General features: G+C 40.7%; 2 protein-coding genes across 3 annotated transcripts in view; one reads left to right on the forward strand and one right to left on the reverse strand.

The window, feature by feature from the left end:
* The window catches only part of LOC113652133 (legumain-like), a 108,383-nt gene that overhangs the window by 66,423 nt on the left and 20,055 nt on the right, over nucleotides 1–21,905 (forward strand). The window lies entirely within an intron of this gene.
* LOC113652132 (legumain-like) lies at nucleotides 1,110–21,640 on the reverse strand. 2 transcript variants are annotated; one of them, XM_047817818.1, is made up of 15 exons: nucleotides 21,338–21,640; nucleotides 19,719–19,821; nucleotides 18,867–18,957; nucleotides 12,608–12,705; nucleotides 11,862–11,943; nucleotides 11,689–11,759; nucleotides 11,173–11,248; nucleotides 8,769–8,831; nucleotides 7,704–7,773; nucleotides 4,135–4,253; nucleotides 3,945–4,037; nucleotides 3,456–3,665; nucleotides 2,376–2,531; nucleotides 2,126–2,193; nucleotides 1,110–2,035 (listed from the first exon to the last, which is right to left on the reverse strand). In XM_047817818.1, exons 3-15 carry the CDS (start codon nucleotides 18,939–18,941, stop codon nucleotides 1,990–1,992), a joined length of 1,227 nt encoding a protein of 408 aa, XP_047673774.1. In that variant the 5' UTR covers nucleotides 18,942–18,957; nucleotides 19,719–19,821; nucleotides 21,338–21,640; the 3' UTR covers nucleotides 1,110–1,989. The 2 variants fall into 2 exon arrangements, with proteins under 2 accessions (XP_047673774.1, XP_047673775.1); XM_047817819.1 differs by having other exon boundaries at nucleotides 21,334–21,640.

The raw sequence follows: 21,905 nt of genomic DNA on the forward strand, positions 1-21,905 counted from the left end.
TCGGTGCTTGTATGGCAGAGATAGACGGCTGGGAAGCCAATGGTGGCATGACCTCATTTTTGGGAACCCGCCTTTGACTGACAATTACTCCTTCCAATAGCAATGAAATGGGCCGGGACCTATACAGCCGTTTAGCCAATAAGCAGACGATTCCCACGGTATACGACATGCCATATGTTCTTTGACTGTGTCTGCATGAACTGGATGAGCAGAAGAATTCTTGCGTAATCCCTGACCTTTTGTCCCTCTCACAGCTCAGGGTGTCAAGTTACAGGCCTGTTTTCACACCAGAGTGATAGAGAGAGAGTCTAGGCTTGTTTATGGCTTGTCAGACTGAGCCTGCAGCCTTTTATTTCAAAGTTATATAGTAAACAAGTACACAAAAACGCTGCACCAGACGACCATGTCCATAGACATATATTTATATATATATTTTTGGGTCTTTTGACTTGAAATTTTTTTTGGTGAAAGCCAAGACATGTGGCTATGACTCAGTTGTTGTTTTGTCCCTAACATGTTCCAGAAAAATAAGATTAATCAGTTTATCAGGTAAACAACCCAGGCGGAAATGAAAACCTGCATTCAAACCCCTGTAACTTTGCCAGTAAGGCCTAGAATCAATCTGAAACTAGTTTCTGAAACTAGAGAATCTCTTCTTTCAAATGAGACTCTCCCCTGTGTGTCAAAGTATGTGGGAGCTGTACCACTTTTTGTTGGGTAGGTCATGTAGGTGAAAAAGCTGCAAAAGGGGGGCAATGCTTAAAGGGGTTAATGACTCTCTTCCCTTTGTCACATGACCTCCCCAAGGCAATAAATCGGCATGATTTTATACAGAGAGAAAGGGAACTGGCATCTTGGTATAATGACCACACACATTCCAAAACAATTAACCCAGGAAATTAGAACATTAATGACATCAAAATAAATTATTAATTATTATTCAATTATCATGGAAGTAGAGCCTTCTGAGCTACAATAACACAGCTATATATAGCCACTCTATTATCTGTGAAGATAATTTTCATATATCATCAAAACTGATATTGCTACTGTCAAATTCTTCAGAATTTCCTCAGAATGAGGAAAAAGGAAAATAGCCAGCAGCCGGGTTGTAGAAGTATAAGACATTTATTAAGTCCATGCAAATGGTGGAATAAACACAAAGAGGTGATATGCAGTGATAGTCTGATCATCAATAGTTTTTATGTCTCCAGAGTATGTTTGGTATCTAGTCTGATTTTAGCCAGGTCTGATCTGACATATCATTAAAAACACACAGCCTAAGCACAAACATCTTTGAGAACCAGTCCACTATGATAGATGAAGTATATAGTAGGACGTCTTCTTAGTGATTATATTCTCAGAACAACACATTTACATGTCACACAGTTATAATATGTAAATCATCACAATCATATAGATTTGGGTACAATTAAAATCAACACAAGCAAATAAAGAAGAAAAACAAGGAAATCCCCCAGTGGTCAGGAGTGGTACTGCAGCACACTGCTGTAGAATCATTTTAATAAACAAATCAAATGAAGATTAAACTGAGCTCTCACTGTCAGTACTATTACACATGATGAAACTTTACTAACCTAAGCTACAAATCTGCATAGTCAGAAACTCTAAGATTAATATAGTGATTAATATAGTGATTAAAATAGTGATTTTAAAATATATTGATTAATATAGTGATTAAAATTATTAGACTTAAACTCTAGATGGTAAAATGTGCCACATGATTCTGTACTGTACTTTAACTGTGTTGTTGCTAAATATGCAACAAATTTAACAATTAAAATTCAGAAATTAATTTTTAAATATTAATAATTATTTAAAACTGGCTCATGATTTTCTATTACAAATACACCAGGATGATTCTTTGTTCCCCAAAATCAAAGGGATTTACAAATCTGAAAGACATCAGTATGATATTGAAAGAAAAAAGAGAATAAAATCAGATGACTGAAGTCTTGTGTGTTTTCTTTAGAAAGAAATCTCCTTGCTCACATGAGTAATGGCTTCCTTGATGCTGATGGAATCAAACACAGAAATTAGAAATACAAATAAAAATTTGAATAAATTCCAGTTTAGAGTAAATACTGATAAAGCCATCACATACCTCTCAACCTTCAGCCCAGACTCACACAGATTCAACAGAACCTGGAGATGTAGATGAGTGACAACATGCTAAAGAGAGAGAGAGAGAGAGAGAGAGAGAGAGAGAGAGAGAGAGAGAGAGAGAGAGAGAATTGATCAATCTTGACTATTGCACCTACAGTACTGCTGTTTCTTTTTTCACTAACCTTTATGTTCCTAAACCATTAAACTCCAGGTCGTGTTTGTTAATTAAATAAATCATGTTAACTCACTGGCTCCTTTTCCCAGTTGAAGAGATTGTTCTTAAAATGTTCAGCCACGTCTTTGAGCAGGTACGTACGAGTCACCTCACGTTTTTCCGCCAGAGTTTGTTGGCCTTTCAGTCGCATTTCAATCTTCTTCAGTGCTTCATCCATAGTCTTCCTCTTCTACAAATGTAATCATCATACACAATATTAGTACAGCATTAATATCCAATCTATAAATCTAATATCTTATACAGAACCCTAACCCTGTTTTATTTGTGTTAATGTGTAATTCATCATTAAAAAGTAAACTGTCATTTTTAACACTATTGTAATGTCACAAGTTCCTCATTAACCTGCAGTGACCAGGTGATGCTGCACCTTTTCTATTTAACCCCCAGGGCTAAATGTCATTAATGTCAATTACATTTGTTGTTCCTGTTAATTTATATTTGTTGTGCTGTTCCTGTTAATTCTTGAAACCTAGGCGTGGTCGAGCACCGGTTTTTGAATGGAGAACAGACCTGAGGGTATAGTGTGGTGAGGATCACATGCACACACACACAAACACACACACTTTTATCTGGTTACCTGACCCGAGCTCATCCCCATAACAAATGTCACCTGTATGTAGCAGGTGTGGGCGGGGCTTAGTATTTGATTTGCAGACTTTGATTAAAAAAATTGTGTAATAGTTGCTAGAGCAGCTTCCTTACACTTCTGTAAAGAGTTTACACTTCTTCATCCTTTCTTGTTATAGATATAGATATTAATAGATATTAAATGTTACTTTAAATTGACAGGATGGTGTCATTTATTAAATAAAGGAAATGTAATCATTGTAAAGTTTCTGTTGTGTTATAGGAATTAAACACTTCAGGGACTTGGTGTTACTTCATCACTAAATTCATAAATATTTCTAGATTTCTGTAAATCTGCTTTATTACAATCTCCAATGTTAACAGTTCTACACAAATAAAACTGAACTGAATATTTCACTGTAACATCACACAGTTTATTATGTTCATGTTTCCTTCATATTTTCTATTCAGAATGAAGAACTTTAAATAAACTGCAGTTCAGTAGAAGTGGAAGTGGTTTACTCACTTGTATAAAGTCATCATATTGTCTTTCCAGGATCTTTTTTTTTTCTGGGTCCTTTTCATTTGTAATCATGTGTTTTTTTATTAGCAGGGGAATTTCTGTAGTGTCTATCACGTCAGACACTGTGAAGTCAGTAGGTGGGACTGATCCGGCTCTCGTGACAGGGGCGGGTGATTGACAAAAGACTTCACTCAACATTACATTAGCTATGTTCTAAATAATGAGAGAGAATAAAATAGACATTAACATTTCACTAAATAAAATAAAATACATTAAGGGTTTAAATGTTGAATCATACTTTAAGATTCGTTTTACTGATAAAACACAAACCTTTGCAATGGTAAATCATTTACTTATTAGATGAATTTGTTTTTAGTGACCCATTGTTTAAGTTTTTTAAAGTAATACTTCACTTTATTGACTAATTGGCCCTCCATTCATTGTGAAATGACTAAGGCTTTAAAATACTATATAAATATATATAAAACATACCATGTCACCGTAGTTACAAGGCGTCTCATACTTTTTGACTTTGTCTTTCACGTAGATGAACTGATCTCCAAATGAAGTTGTGTTAAGTTTTACCTTTAGAAAAAAAAAGAATAAGAAACAAATGAATAAGTATTTCCAAATATCTATTTCAATATATATCCATATGTGTATTCATCTATATAACACTAACGGTCTCAGTGTGTTGTAGCCAGTAAGCAGTGAAGATATCAGAAATCCAAGTGTTTAGTCTTTGGTCATAGAAACAAGCATGGCTGTTTTCATCAGGCTTGCATGCTGAAACTGCATACACTGAAAGAAAAAGATAAAAGACTTTTAGACGACTTCTTCTTCTACTTTTGGCTTCTCCTGTTAGTGGTCTCCACAGCGAATCATCAGTTTCCACCTAACTGTATTCTCAGCATGCTCGACTCTCGCACCAAATATCTTCATGTCCTCATTCAACACATCCATATATCTCCTCTTTCATCTTCCTCTTGACCTCTTACCGGCAGCTACATCTCCAACATCCTTCTACCAATATAACCATCTCCTCTGTACATGTCCAAACCATCTCAATCTAGTCTTTCTGTCCTTGTCCCCAAAACAGCCAACCTGAGCTGTCCCTTTGATGTTCTCGTTCCTAATCCTGTTCATCCTCGTCACTCCTAAAGAGAACCCCAACAGCCTCATCTCTGCTACCTCCATCTCTACCTCATGTCTTTTCCTCACTGCTACAGTCTCTAACCCATACAGCAGAGCTGCTCTCACTACTGTCTTCTACACCTTTCCTTTATTTCTTGCTGACAATCTTCTGTCACACACACAACACTCCTGACACACTTCTGTCACACACACAACACTCCTCACACACTTCTGTCACACACACAACACTCCTGACACACTTCTGTCACACTACACTCCTGACACTCTTCTCCACCCACTCCAACCCACCTGCACTCGCTTTTTCACCTCTTTTCCACACTCCCTGTCACACTGGATGGTTGACCCCCAAATACTTCTGCACCTTCTTGACCTTCTCAGCCACCTGTAACCTCACTGTTCTACTTCCCTCCCTCTCCTTCATACACATGTATTATGTCTTACTACCACTGACTTTCATTCCTCTTCCTCCCAGAGCAGACCTCCACCTTTCCAGGTGTTCCTCCACCTGCTCCCTACTCTCACTACAGATCACAATGTCATCCGCAAACATCGTTGTCTACGGAGATTCCTATTCGACTTCATCTGTCAATCTGTCCATCACCACAGCAAACAAGAAGGGACTCAAAGCCGATCCTTGATGTAGCCCCACCTCCACCTTGAACTCCTCTGTCAAACCTACAGCACATCTCACAGCTGTCATACTCCTCTCATACATATCCTGAACTCCTCTGATGCACTTCTCTGTCACTCCTGACATCCTCATACAGTACTATAGCTCCTCTCTCGGCACCCTGTCATACGCTTCCTCTACAATCACAAGGACACAGTGCAGCTCCTCCTGACCATCTCTGTACTTCTCCATTAACATTCTTATCGTATCGCCCATCATATCAAATCATATCGCCCATACTACAAAAACAGCCTTCTTCCACCTTAGAAATATCACCAAGCTGAGAAACGTCCTGTCTGTATCTGATGCTGAGAAGCTAGTTTGTGCATTCATGACCTCTAGACTGGACTATTGTAATGCATTACTAGGTGGTTGTCCTGCATCTTTAATAAATAGGTTACAGTTAGTCCAAAATGCAGCTGCCAGAGTTCTCACTAGGACAAGAAAGTATGACCTTTAACCCCAATGTTATCATCTCTACACTGGCTACCTGTTACGTTTAGAACTGATTACAAACTGCTGCTACTTACGTACAAGGCTCTTAATGGTTTAGCTCCCATGTATCTAACTAGTCTTCTAACACGTTACAATCCTTCACGCTCTCTGAGATCACAAAACTCAGGACTTCTGCTAGTTCCCAGAATATCTAAGTCTACTAAAGGTGGTAGAGCGTTTTCTTATTTAGCTCCCAAACTTTGGAATAGTCTTCCTGATAGTGTTCGGGGCTCAGACACACTTTCCCAGTTTAAATGTAGATTAAAAACTCATCTCTTTACTCAGACGTACACACACACACACACACACACACACACACACACACACACACACACACACACACACACACACACACACACACACATAATACATCTCATAAAATTATGCACCAATACTTTAGACTTGCACCTTTTTTATGAACAGCAAATATGTTAATCCCTCTACACTGCTTCTCTCTTTCTACACATCCCAAGGCATCCAGACATTGTAACAGCTCCGATCGCCTTCCGTGCAATGAAGATTTTGGACCTCCACTGAGATGAGGTTGACTCTATGAAAATCCTGAGATATCTACAGATCTACCAGCTCCAGTTGGACTCTATGATACCAAGAGGAGATCTGAACTCCATGTGATCTTTTACACCAATTCAACACTTGTTTGACTGTATATTTGTAATCTCACCCCCAGTGTCACCCATATGAGGATGGGTTCCCCTTTGAGTCTGGTTCCTCTCAAGGTTTCTTCCTTACCAATTTAAGGGAGTTTTTCCTAGCCACTGCTGCCTGAGTCACCTCAGACTTGCTCATTGGGGATAAATAAATAAATACACACGTACATACATACATACATACTGTGAACTATATATATCTTAATTTTTTACTATATTAATTTTTTCTTCTCCTTATGTTTACCTTCTGCTCTATGTTTATGTTCTGTAAAGCTGCTTCGAGACGAAGCCCATTGTAAAAAGCGCTATACAAATAAACTTGAAATGAGTTGAATTGAATTGAAATTGAATTGAACATTCTCAACGCAAAACTTGCATCAGTCGTGCTCATTCTGGGCATGAAGCCATACTGCTGTTCGCAAATATTCACTTCCTTTCTTAGCCCAGCTTCCACTACTCTTTCCACTTCCACACCTGCACAGTTATGTTATCTGGACTAACAGACTTTCCACTTTTGATTCTCCTCAGATCCTTCCCCACATTATCCTTTCAATCTTTGCTGTTCCCTGTTCTACAATATTCACCTCTTCCCCCTGTCATTCCCTCATTATTTCCCTCATTCATCAGCTCCTCAAAATACTCCTTCCATCTTCTCTGCACATTCTCCTCACCTGTCAGCACCTTTCCATCTTAATCTTTAATCACTCTTATCTGTTACACATCCTTCCCATCCCGAGCTCTCTGTCTCACTAATCTGTACAAGTCTTTCTCGCCTTCCATCATGTCTAACCTGGTGCTTTCTATTTGGCCTTTGTCACATCCCTCTTCACTCTGTGCTGCAATTCCTTGTAATTCTGTTACACTGAACTTTCATCAGTCCTTTCTTCGTCCCACTTCTTTATAGCTAGCCTCTTCCTCTGAACGCTGTCCTGTTTCATTTTCAACTTCCACCACTTGGTCTTCTTTTCTATCTTTCATCTCCTTTCTCATCCAACAGAAGCCCAATTTGGCGGTCATTGTTAATCTAGGCCTTGACTGATTCGGTATGAAATTTACACTGATGATGCTTATGTTTAAATTTGGCACGTTTTACACCAGATGCCCTTCCTACAGCAATTCTCCCTATTTATCTGGGCTTGGGATCAGCACAGAAATCATTGGCTTGCAACCCATGTGGCTAGATTAAGGGACATTTAGACATATGAGAATAATAAAAATAAAAAAAATAACTATTCATTTTTTTTTTTAATAAATTGTACTAACCGTTGCTGTCCTTTCTGTCCAGCTGATCCAGCATTGATCCAGAACGACACGATTCTATATAAATCACCATCTACAAACATTGACCAGCATTTAAACAAATTCTGATTGTGAGGTCACAAACATGAGACTTTCCAGTCATCACCACACACTTGTTTAGGGACACGTGTACACCTACACATTCAGGTAATTATCTAATCAGCCAATCATGAGGCAGCATGTAAATAATATATGTATAATATATAAAATTACCCATGTACAGGTCAAGAGTTTCAGTTAATGTTCACATCAAACATCAGAATGCTGGAAAATTGTAGAGATTTTAATTGTATTTAAAATATATAATGCCTGTCCATGACCATGATAATTATCTGTTATTTCTTAAAACATTATTAAGGAATTTCTGTAGGATTTTTACAGTAAGAGCTTTGGGTGTTTGGGTTAATTTACAAATTTATTGAAACTGTATATTTTAACATTCAGATGAATTAAACATTGACGCTATAGGGATGCTTCTTTGAGGAAGTGGTGTCTGAAGCACTGTGTGCACACATGGCAATTTAATGGCTTGGGAAGGACATGTGATGAAGTGATTATGTGCCAGCAAGGCCATAGAAGAGCATCTACCACACATTACTCCAGCTTTTCTATTTATATTCTATTCCCAGGCTGCTCAAACTCTGACGTAGTTTTGAATTCTCTTGAAAAGGAACTACACCAGGTTACGTATGTAACCCGGTTTCCTGAGAAGGTAATGAGATACTGTGCCGCAGGCCATGCCCCGGGCATCCACTCGCGCTTCCTTCAGACAAATAAAAGCTGGAGTAATGTGTGGTAGATGCTCTTCTATGGCCTTGCTGGCACATAATCACTTCATCACATGTCCTTCCCAAGCCATTAAATTGGCATGTGTGCACACAGAGCTTTAGACACCACCTCCTCAAAGAAGCGTTCCCATAGCCTCAGCCATGACACAGCATCGAGTTTTGTCGAAAGGGAAGTCAACAGAACTGTGGTGCAATCTGTGATATTTGTGATCTATTATGTCTTTTAACAGAAAACACATACCTTTGAAAATTTGCCTTCCTGTGACATTTTTCTCACTGTATCAATGAGGTCATGTGCATAAAGCTGTAACAGAAAACATCTGATTATTACTAATCCTGATCTCAGTATTATATGGTCCTTAATATATAGAGACTTCTTGTGTCCGTTTCCTTCATTATTCATATACAGTTGTGCTAAAATGTTTGCATACCCTGAAAGAAATGTAAAGAAAAGAAAACAGGACTGTAATTAATGTCAACATGAAAGTCATTAATTATCACATACATAATATTGCAAAAATATTTGATCCCCTGCTGATTTTGTACATTTGTACAATTTATAATTTTAATGTTAGGTTTATTTTAACATTGAGAGACTGAATAACATCAAAAAGATTAGAAAAATGCATTTAAAAAAAAAGTTATAAATTGATTTACGTTTGTGAAATAATGTAATTGTTCTGGATGCAAATAAAAACCAACAAACAAATACAGGCTTCTCTGGAAAAAATATGGGGTCAGAATTGTTTCGTTATTCTGAATAAATACACTATGATCCACAAATAAATATAAAGAGTTTCACAAATATTTTTAAAAGTGGATTCTTGTACACGTCTTGACGTTAGAAATGTTTCAAATCCACAAATGCACAGAACGCGATTCCCAAATGAGCAGGAAGCAATTCGCAAATAAATACAATTTATAAATATTTTTTTTATTTGCAAATCCCATTTTATTTATTTGTGAATTTCATTTCTTTTTGTGAAATTTGTAAAAATATTTGTGAAACTCTTTATATTTATTTGTGGATCATAGTGTATTTATTCAGAATAACGAAACAATTCTGACCCCATAAAAAAAGTGGTGTTTCAAGGAGCAAGAAAAGGAGAAACTTGAACACAAATGACCTGCATGGTCGAGTTGTCAGGAGCAAGCAGTTACTGCACCCATGCCACAAAAAGGCCCTCCTTCAGTACAACAGAGAGAACCTAGACAAGATTCACAGCTTCTGGAGCAGAGCCATGTTGAGTGCTGAGACCACAACTGAACATTATAGTTACAACCATAAACTACTATGTTTGAAGAGGAGTCAACAAGGTCTATGGTGAACAGTACACCATCCCTACTGTAAAGCATGGAGATGGATCTCTAAAGTTTTAAGGCTGTGTGAGCTCCAGGGGAACAGTGGAGTGAGGATACACTGATGGCAAGATGAATGCAGCATGTTATAAGAAAATACTGGCAATTTGCATTCTAAAGCATGAAAGCTGCACATGGGACAATCTGAGATGTTCCATCATGACAATGATACAAAGTACAAGACAAGAGAGTCTGACTCCTAACCCTAAGGTTGGGGGTTCAAGTCTCGGGCCGGCCACGACTGAGGTGCCCTTGAGCAAGGCACTGACACCCCCCAACTGCTCCCAGGGCGCCTCAGAATAAATGGCTGCCCACCGCTCTGGGTGTGTGTTCACGGTGTGTGTGTGTTCACTGCTGTGTGTGTGTTCACTGCTGTGTGTGTGTGCACTTTGGATGGGTTAAATGCAGAGAACGAATTCTGAGTATGGGTCACTGTACTTAGCCGTATGTCACGTCACGTCAAGGTTGAACCTCCAATGCTAGATCAGAAAAAGGTGAACGTTCTGGAGGCCATCACAGTTTTCTGAATATCATTCAGCCACTTAAGGGGGATCTCAGACATGCAGTTTGTGTAGGACAACCAAAAAATTTACAGGAACTGGAGTCATTTTGGCAAGAAAAAATGGGTAGCTCTACCACCTGAGAGAATTAAGTACCTCATGCACAGTTATTACAAAAGTCTGCATGCTATCATTGATGCTAAAGGGGGAAACACATCATATTAATAACTAAAGGTATGCAAACTTTTGAACAGGAATTATTTTTTGTTATGTTTTGTTTCATGATTGTTCGATTCTCTTATAACACATTAACTTGAGTCTTATAAGAAATATGGAAAGTATGGAAACTTTTGAGCACAACTGTAACAGAGCTCAGCTTTGTTTTTGCAAACTTTTGTTTAAATCACAAATTCAACAATTTATTTTATTTTATTTTTTACAATTGTCTTGTTCTTCATGCCAACAATGTTATCAGATTTTTCTTAAATATAAAGGACAGTAGACATATAGATCATCACCTATAAACTAAAATAATATTTAAACATCTGATCTTCCTGGACCTTAGACTGCCAAACCCCATCCTCTGTCACTTCACACAACTCTGGACAACTAGCTTCTGTTCTTACTTCACATCACTAAAGAATAATGATTTCTACTCTACAATATCAGGAGGTCTGTCTCTGAACACCATCCAACTTCTTTATCTGATCTAGAATGCAGCTTAATCCTCATTACAAGCACTCAACTCTAAATACAGTAGAGAAAGAGATAATTTACTAAACTTACTGTGGAACTTGGAAAGTTAAAGATACCAGGACCTCCATGGTCTGATAAGTAGACGAACACAGTATCATTTTTACCACTGAAAGAGAAGATAATAAAAATAATAAAAGTCGGCGTATTTTCACACGCATCATATACACTCATGTATTTGGACAGATTTATTGTTATTTTTAATGTCTACTAGAATAAACAGAAGGTTTGGAGCTGATTTGAAGTGAAAGATTTGTATTTGGAATCTGTTGCTGTTAACTTTCTACAGAACAGTCAGTGTTGAGAATCAGACCATCATTAGGCTGAAAAAATCACTGGTGAGCTAAAGAACAACTCCTGCAGCAGGAGTGTTTATAAGCTATTCTGAAGAAGTTTTTTTATAAATGTGAACTTAACATATTTTCACAATTGACCTTTTGTTCATTTGATCATAAGATCTTATTTCTTCATATATATTTTTCAATAAAACAATGGCTGAAGGAACCTGAACAATATAAAAAGTAAAATTGACCTAATGGACATAAATACCTTTGTATGACTTTTGCTCCTGCAGATGAATCTCCACGCAGTACAGCAAGAAAGTTGTCAGCTGAAACATTCTGATAATGGACCATTAAAAAGGTAGATTCCAAATCACAAAAAAGGAAAAACAATAAAGTATAATGTGAGTATTTAATGTTTGTGTGTATAGAATACATTACCGCTCCAGTGTAGTCCTTTGGAACCCCAGTGTAAACATTTGGTCCATTTGGTACATTAATGATTTTACCCTTATCAGGGTTACTGCAGAAAAATATTACACTTTATTATGAATATTTATTCATCATATCATTATATAACTGGTGACACAGTAATACAGTGAGTAGCTCTGACACTCACAGCCCTACATACAGCTCCATAAGGTACTGACTATGTGGACTTTCCTTTAGGTTCTCCAGACTTCTTGTGCTGTAAAATCATGCCAGCTGATGGACTGGATTAGATAAATTGCCCCTGACGGTGAATGAATGTGTAAATGTGTGTCTGTTGCCCTGTGATGGACTGGTGTTCCAACTAATTCAGTAACATGTAGAGCTAAATTTATTAACAATAACTTACAAAGTTACCTGTAGGAGTTTTTCAGACTCTCACATTGGTTTGAGTAAATTGTCCCTCACTCTTTTTTACAACATTACTTTGGTTCAGTTCAGTTGCTCTTCAGTGCTACAGCATTTCCATATGATTAAGGTCTAGACTTTGGGAGGATTGAATTAAATTGAACAATTTTTTCCCACCTGATTTCTAAATGTTGGTTTACATTTTGTGAAACAAAATCACTACAAATGTTAAAGAGGTTAGGTGAAGACCACACATGAATAAGGACGTACTTCTGCAATCTTGTTGTAGATCCAACAAAACGATCATTTAGATGTAAAATTTACTTCTACTTCTAAACTGTAAAACTCACTGTGTATTATTAGCGATGTCGTCATACATCATCACCACAATCTGTTTGTCTGGAATCCCATTCCGGTGCATGACTTGGTAAGCGTGACACACATCGGCCTGCAACAGAAAATATAGTTAGGGATTTTTTTTTTTTTAAAAAAAGAAAGAAAAGAGAATGTAACAGAATGTACCATGTATTATATTTTTGTATTACAAAACTTTAGAACAGGCTTAAAGTTTTGTAATACAAAAATATAATACATGGTACATTCTGTTACAAAAAATTTTGTATTACAAAACTTTAGAAAAAGGCATCCCCTCCTTGAACCGTCACCTTATTGTGGTGGAGGGGTTTGCGTGCCTGAATGATCCTAGGAGCTATGTTGTCTGGGGCTTTCTGCCCCTGGTAGGGTCTCCCAAGGCAAACAGGTCCTAGGTGACAGGCCAGACAAAGAGCGGTTCAAAAACCCTTTATGAAGAAAATTATAACAAGGTCCGTGACGTCGCCCGGTATGGCGCAACCGGGGCCCCACCCTGGAGCCAGGCCCGGGGTTGGGGCTCGCATGCGAGCGCCTGGTGGTCGGGTCTTACCCCACGGGGCCCGGCCGGGCTCAGCCCGAAGGAGCGACGTGGGGCCGATCTCCTGTGGGCCCACCACCTGCAGGAGAAACCGTAAGGGGCTGGTGCAATGTGGATTGGGTGGCAGTCGAAGGCGGGAGCCTCGGCGACCCAATCTCCGGACACGGAATCTGACTCTAGGGACATGGAATGTCACCTCGCTGGGGGGGAAGGAGCCTGAGCTGGTGCGGGAGGTTGAGAGATACCGACTAGAGATAGTTGGGCTCGCCTCCACGCACAGCTTGGGCTCTGGAACCCAACTCCTCGAGAGAGGCTGGACTCTCTACTACTCTGGAGTTGCCCGCGGTGAGAGGTGGCGGGCTGGTGTGGGCGTGCTCATAGCCCCCCAGCTCAGCAGCCATGTGTTGGAGTTCACCCCGGTGAACGAGAGGGTCGTTTCCCTGCGCCTTCGGGTCGGGGAGAGGTCTCTCACTGTTATTTGTGCTTATGGGCCAAATGGCAGTGTAGAGTACCCGACCTTCTTGGCGTCTCTGGGAGGGGTGCTAGAAAGTGCCCCGACTGGGGACTCCGTCGTTCTACTGGGGGACTTCAACGCTCACGTGGGCAGCGACAGTGACACCTGGAGGGGCGTGATTGGGAGGAACGGCCCCCCCGAACTGAACCCGAGAGGTGTTCTGTTATTGGACTTTTGTGCTAGTCACAGTTTGTCCATAACAAACACCATGTTCAAGCATAAGGGTGTCCATCAGTACACATGGCACCAGGACACCCTAGGTCGGAAGTCGATGATCGACTTTGTGGTTGTTTCATCTGACCTCCGGCCGTATGTCTTGGACACTCGGGTAAAGAGAGGGGCGGAGCTGTCAACTGATCACCACCTGGTGGTGAGTTGGGTCCGATGGCAGGGGAGGAAGTTGGACAGACTTGGCAGACCCAAACGTACTGTGAGGGTCTGTTGGGAACGTTTGGCAGAGTCTCCTGTCAGAGAGATCTTCAACTCTCACCTCCTGCAGAGCTTCAACCAGATCCCGAGGGAGGTTGGAGACATTGAGTCCGAGTGGACCATGTTCTCCACCTCCATTGTTGATGCAGCCGCATGGAGCTGTGGCCGTAAGGTCTCCGGTGCCTGTCGTGGCGGCAATCCCCGAACCCGGTGGTGGACCCCGGAAGTAAGGGATGCCGTCAAGCTGAAGAAGGAATCCTATCGAGCCTGGTTGGCTCGGGGGACTCCGGAGGCAGCTGATAGTTACCGGAGGGCCAAGCGAGCTTCAGCCCGGGTGTTTGCAGAGGCAAAAACTCGGGTCTGGGAGGAGTTCGGTGAGGCCATGGAGAAGGACTATCGGTTGGCCTCGAAGAAATTCTGGCAAACCGTCCGGTGTCTCAGGAGGGGGAAGCAGTGCCCTGCTCACACTGTTTACAGTGGGAGTGGGAATCTGCTGACTTCGACTGGTGACATCCTCAGACGGTGGAAGGAGTACTTCGAGGATCTCCTCAACCCCACCAACATGTCTTCCATTGAGGAAGCAGAGGCGGAGGGCTCGGTAGTGGACTCGTCGATCCCCCAAGCTGAGGTCACTGAGGTAGTTGAGAAGCTCCTCAGTGGCAAGGCACCGGGGGTGGATGAGATCCGCCCTGAGTACCTTAAGTCTCTGGATGTTGTGGGGCTGTCTTGGCTGACACGCCTCTGCAACATCGCGTGGCGGTTGGGGACAGTGCCTCTGGACTGGCAGACTGGGGTGGTGGTCCCTCTGTTTAAGAAGGGGGACCGGAGGGTGTGTTCCAACTATAGGGGGATCACACTCCTCAGCCTCCCCGGAAAAGTCTATGCCAAGGTACTGGAGAGGAGAATTCGGCCGATAGTCGAACCTTGGATGCAGGAGGAACATTGCGGGTTTCGTCCTGGTCGTGGAACACTGGACCATCTCTATACCCTCACCAGGTTGCTGGAGGGTTCATGGGAGTTTGCCCAACCAGTCCACATGTGTTTTGTGGATCTGGAGAAGGCATTTGACTGTGTCCCTCGTGATGGAATGTGGGGGGTGCTCTGGGAGTATGGGGTCCGGGGCCCTCTGTTAAGGGCTTTCCGGTCCCTATATGACCGGAGCAGGAGTTTGGTTCGCATTGCCGGGTGTAAGTCAGACTTGTTCCCGGTACATGTTGGACTCCGGCAGGGCTGCCCTTTGTCACCGGTTCTGTTCATTATTTATATGGACAGAATTTCTAGGCGCAGTCGGGGGCCGGAGGGAGTCAGGTTTGGGGACCACAGGATTTCGTCTCTGCTTTTTGCTGATGATGTTGTCCTGTTGGCTTCTTCAAATCAGGACCTTCAGCATGCACTGGGACGGTTTGCAGCCGAGTGTGAAGCGGCGGGGATGAGAATCAGCACCTCCAAGTCCGAGGCCATGGTTCTCAGCCGGAAAAGGGTGGCTTGCCCACTTCAGGTTGGTGGAGAGTTCCTGCCCCAAGTGGAGGAGTTTAAGTATCTTGGGGTCCTGTTCACGAGTGAGGGAAGGATGGAGCGGGAGATCGACAGGCGGATCGGTGTATCTTCCGCAGTGATGCGGTCGATATACCGATCTGTTGTGGTGAAGAGAGAGCTGAGCCGCATAGCGAAGCTCTCTATTTACCAGTCGATCTACGTTCCTACCCTCACCTATGGCCATGAGCTTTGGGTCATGACCGAAAGGACAAGATCCCGGATACAGGCGGCCGAAATGAGTTTACTCCGCAGAGTGGCTGGGCGCACCCTTAGAGATAGGGTGAGGAGCTCAGTCACTCGGGAGGAGCTCAGAGTAGAGCCGCTGCTCCTCCACATTGAGAGGGGTCAGCTGAGATGGCTCGGGCATCTGTTTCGGATGCCTCCTGGACGCCTCCCTGGGGAGGTGTTCCGGGCATGTCCAATCGGGAGGAGGCCCCGGGGAAGACCTAGGACACGCTGGAGCGACTATGTCTCTCGGCTGGCCTGGGAACGCCTCGGTATTCCCCCGGAAGAGCTGGAGGAAGTGTCTGGGGAGAGGGAAGTCTGGGCATCCCTGCTTAGACTGCTGCCCCCGCGACCCGGCCCCGGATAAGCGGTAGAAAATGGATGGATGGAATGGATAGAACAGGCATGTGCAAAGTCCGGCCTGGCGGCCAATTGAGGCCTGTGTTAAAACTCCCATCGGCCCGCAGCCTCTAGTATAAAGGGTCATATAGCTGGATGACCCTTTATAGCCCATTTCTAAAATGGCGACTGTAACGAAGAAAAGGAAAGTTGACAGAGAGGGTCGTCGCTTCCAGGACAAGTGGAAATTGGCATATTTTTTCACTGAAATACGAAACAACTGTGTCTGCCTAATTTGCCAAGAGACTGTGGCTGTTTTCAAGGAATTCAATATCAAGAGGCACTACCAGACGAAACATGCTAACTACGACAAGCTAACTGTGAGCGAACGTCATGAAAAAATAAAGCAATTAGAAGCTGTTTTAAGGGCACAGCAGCTTTTTTTACAAGGGCCCATGAGTCAAATGAAAATGCCACAAAGGCGAGCTATGAGGTGGCAAAGCTGGTTGCCAAGCACTACAAACCTTTTACGGAGGGCAAATTTATTAAAGAATGCGTACTGAAAATTGTGGAGAACATTTGTCCTGAGAATAAGCAAGAGTTTGCCAATGTTTGTCTGGCTCGTAACACAGTGGTACGGAGAATTGAAGACGTTTCATCGGATATTAAGAGGCAATTAGAGGCAAAAGCTGTGGAGTCTGACTTTTTTTCATCAGGGACGCATCTGACACTGCCCAGTTACTGATTTTTTTGAGAGGAGTGGACAATGAGATGATCATGAGTGAAGAGCTACTTGACCTCCAGAGCCTAAAGGACCAAACAAGAGGAACAGATTTATTTGCTTCTGTTTGTTCTGCCATAGATGACATGAAACTATCGAGGAATAAAGTCACTGGGATTATTACGGATGGTGCATCTCCCATAGTCTTACCTCCAAGAAGGAGGTAAAGCTATAAAACTCCACTGCATTATTCACTTCAATATGTGCTAAACATCTGAAATATGATCATGTTATGAAACCAGTGATAAAGACTATTAAATACATTAACACCAAAGCCCTGTGCCACCTCCAGTTTCAAGTTTCTACTCGACATCCAGGCTGAATATGGAGATGTTGTGTATCACCATAACATAAGATGGATCAGTCAGGGGTCTGCATTGTGGAGAATTCTTGGGAAAAAATGGACAACTGATGCCAGAACTATCTGATCCTGTTTGGCTGGCTGATATTGGATTTTTAGTTGATATAATACGACATCTGAACGCACTAAACGTGACCCTTTAGGGGCAAAATACAGTGATACGCCAACTGTATTCACACATCAAAGCATTTGGGATCAAGCTGCAACTTTTCCAAAGGCACTTGTTACAAACGCAGCCCAATATCACACATTTCCCAGGGCTGCAGGAAATAATGACCAATTTTCCACATAACATCAGTACACAAATACAGAGGTATGTAGCAGAAATCTCATCCCTGGCTGAGGAGTTCCGACAGCGGTTTCGGGATTTTGTAGCAATTGAAAAGGAGATAACGCTTTTTTTCTTCTTCTTTCTCTGTGGACCCTACAGACGCTACAGAATGACGCTACAGAACACCTGCAGCTAGAGCTTATTGAGCTGCAATGTGATGCCGAGTGTCGGAGTCAGTACCAACAACTCTCTCTTGTTGACTTTTACCGCCAGCTGGATAAAGGCAGGTTCCAAGAGATTCGAACATTTGCTAAAAAGATGCTGAGCTTGTTTGGCTCGACATACTTGTGTGAGAAAACATTCTCGGTTATGAACTTTAACAAGAACCGTGTGAGACTAAGTGACTTTCACTAGTGTGACATCTTGCAAATCAAAACCACTTTCTTTGAGCCAGACCTGTCCTATTTACTACAATCGAGATCTCAGTATCACCCATCACATTAGTGCAGGCAAGATATTTGTTTCTGAGGCCATTTGAGGTGAAAAATTCTATAATTGATGATCAAAACCACAGTTTTTAATATACACCTTTTCATCTTTATAATCTATGTATAATTCATTTTGTTTTTGAAAAGTGAAAACCTTTTTCAATAAAAAAAATAATCATTAAATAGTTCATTTGTTGGGGGGGCATGGTGGCTTAGTGGTTAGCACGTTCGCCTCACACCTCCAGGGTTGGGGGTTCGATTCCCGCCTCCGCCTTGTGTGTGTGGAGTTTGCATGTTCTCCCCGTGCCTCGGGGGTTTCCTCCGGGTACTCCGGTTTCCTCCCCCGGTCCAAAGACATGCATGGTAGGTTGATTGGCATCTCTGGAAAATTGTCCGTAGCGTGTGTGTGTGTGAGTGAATGAGAGTGTGTGTGTGCCCTGCGATGGGTTGGCACTCCGTCCAGGGTGTATCCTGCCTCGATGCCCGATGACACCTGAGATAGGCACAGGCTCCCCGTGACCCGAGACGTTTGGATAAGCGGTAGAAGATGAATGAATGAATGAGTTCATTAGCTTTTAATATTAATGTTTCCAAGAATGTCAGGCTGAATAGTCGGCCCCCACACATTTGCACCTCACCAAATCTGGCACTCTTTACAAAAAGTTTGGACACCCCTGCTTTAGAACATTTTTGTTTGTAATCGACCTATTTACAAAAACCCTGTAAAAACAATCCTATGATTTTAATATTCTCACCTGATGCCTGTAGTTTTCCCAACCTGTAGAACCCGCTGCCAGGAGAACCCAGTGTTTGCTTTTGCTTGCTGCCATTTTGACTAGAAAGATCCTACAAAGCAGAAAATTATTAGGTGTCACTGGACCAACAAAACTGAGTATTGCTAATTAAAATTAAATAAAATCATCATATTTATTGTACACCACTTCTAAACAATTCTGTATTCTCATTTGTCAGAAGGTTTTGATTAGTCTTCTATAACAACAGCTTTGACATTAGAGAGAAGAGAAGCTAGTGAAGGAATGATGAAGGATTTAAAGCTGGTAATGGAAGTGAGAACAGGAACTAACCTGTTTCATAAACATGAAATGTAAATATAAATAGATAAAAAAGCAAAAATAAAATTATTTGTTGCCAGAATTTTGTGATTAAAGGAATGTGCGTGTTGTAGGAAAATAATGTACTTTATTGTGGTACTGTGGTGATTTATTTTATAATCAGTAAATACTGTATTTAAAATTCTCGTACAGCCTGTTTATAAAATTTTATGAAAGTCTTAAGATTCTGTTTATTTCCACTCATTTGTTCTAGTCAGTGCTGCTCAATGGTGAAGAATCAGGTTAATAAAAGATACGTCTTAGATTCGTTTCTTTAATTCTAATAGTTGTATTTCCACCTCAACATCAGTAACTTTATCACACCATCACTCAGTATTTTACTGTAACTTTATCACATACTGTGTCTTATCACTTACAAAAGGACTCACTTAGCTTTCATTTAATTAAAGCTTTCTGTTAATAAACTGTAAATAAAACATCTTCACTTTAATTGGATTATTAGTGTTAAATCAGAAGTAATGTGTTGGTTCTTACCAGGTTTCTCTCCTGCGTCTGTTTCAGCTCTCTGTTAGTTAGACCTGAAGTGTCCTGAAGAGGTGCACTGGGGTATTTATAATCAGGGGTCTCATGAGACATCCTGTCATTTACAGATAAATGAAGATTTCCAGTGAACCAGGAGTTCAACAGAATTATTGCGAAATTCAAACGTAAACTCAGTCACACCCATTTCTCTTTTAATGTTATCATGTTATTCACAGCATTGAGATAAATGAGTCACGTTAATGAGGGTTTATATAAAGCTGTGAAAGCTTGGCTGTGGTCTGTTATTTTAATTGAAATTCCAGCTTAATATAATTTTCTATAATTATGTAATATTATTTATTAATTTTAATAAAATACAGCTGTTTCTGTAAAACTGTTCTCAGACCAGTCCTTCACACTTACTGGTTTATCATCTAGGATCAACACTGATTGACTGTAGTATAAAAATTTTTTTTAAAAAAGTGACGTGACATACGGCTAAGTACGGTGACCCCATACTCAGAATTCGTTCTCTGTATTTGACCCATCCAAAGTGCACACACACACACGGAGCAGGGGGCAGCCATTTATGCTGCTGCACCCAGGGAGCAGTTGGGGGGTTCGGTGCCTTGCTCAAGGGCACCTCAGTTGTGGCTGGCCCGTGACTCAAACCCACAACCTTAGGATTACGAGTCAGACTCTCTAACCATTAGGTCACGACTTGCCCCAATGTGTATGTGAACCACAGTCAGAACCATCACAGACAAAAGGAGTATCAGACGCTCATTAACATAGAGAGTGTAACCTTATTAACATTAATAACTAGAAGTCATGATTCCAGCAGTATTTAAGGCTTGCTGTTTGAATATCTGTGGTTAAGTCCTCACTGAACCTGAGGTACTCCTACATGTCTTAGGGCTGAGATACTACAGATAAATGTATGGCAGGATGTGTGCTAGTAAAATATATTGGTTAAGAAAAACAAACAAGAAGGAGGTGCTGGGGTGTTATTGGTATATTACAGATTGTTGGTGGTGGTTGTTATGTGATCCTGGGTGAAGAACTAAAGTGATGTAAATTTCTTCAGAAAGAAATCTCCTGGATCACGTGATCAGTGGCTTCAGTGACAAACAACAAAATCAGAAATGACTGAACAAGTTTACTTAAATACATCTTTTATTCTAGTCACACGGATCCGTTTCCTTCCCATTTCTCATTAAGTAGAAACGTTGATTCTTCTCTCTTTACCCTCCTGTGACTGGTATTTAGTGTAATAAACAGACATCAGATTTCACTTTGGATTCATTTGAAGTAATAAAAAACTTTATAAGAAAACACTTTAGGAAAACTTCCACCTTTGACTTCCCAGATATTGGACATCATGACTCAGTAACTCAGAACAATAATAAACGACTCTGTGTGTTTCTTCGCATAAAGCTTTATATTAGTAATTTAAATAAAGTCCATATATTTACATTAGATCCTAGAATAAATGTTTAACCAGAATTTTATCGATTATAACATAGCATCAAACTACAGTATATTTCCATCTAAATACATTCATGTGAATATGTAAATATTAGGGCTTTAAACAAACTGCATCTCAGTAGAAGTAGAAGTGACTTACTCACTCTGTTAAGATAATTGTTTTTTCTTTTTTCAGGGTCATCTGCAATCCTATTTTAGTTTGAATTAGCAGTGGAACTTCTGTAGTGTCCATCACCTCAGACACGGATGTCAGTAAGATGGGATGATCTGAACCTGAAAGAGTCGTGTGATTCACCAAGAAATTTTTTCAAAATTAAATAGTGTTCTAAAACTAACGAAAAGAATTAAATAGACTTCACCATTTCACTAAATAAAATGAAATACTTTAAGCATTTAAACATTGTTGGTGAGTCATTATTTTGTTGATAAAATGCTTTTTCATGTAGCAGAAATACTTTAATGAATTTGTATTAGATATAACAAAGACTTAATATAAATATAAAATATGATAGAATTATTTTTTTAATATAGCATGTCAACATAGTCACACAGCATCTGAGAGTCAGGTAGAAAAACTGATAAACAAATAATCTAAATGTTTACTGTATATTTTTTCTTATATTTCCATATGAGTCTTCATCATTCATTAATTTTCTACCGGGAGCCTGTGCCTATCTCAGGTGTCATCGGGCATCAAGGCAGGATACACCC

The sequence above is a fragment of the Tachysurus fulvidraco genome, chromosome 8 (assembly GCF_022655615.1).
Source record: "Tachysurus fulvidraco isolate hzauxx_2018 chromosome 8, HZAU_PFXX_2.0, whole genome shotgun sequence".
NCBI lineage: Eukaryota > Metazoa > Chordata > Actinopteri > Siluriformes > Bagridae > Tachysurus > Tachysurus fulvidraco.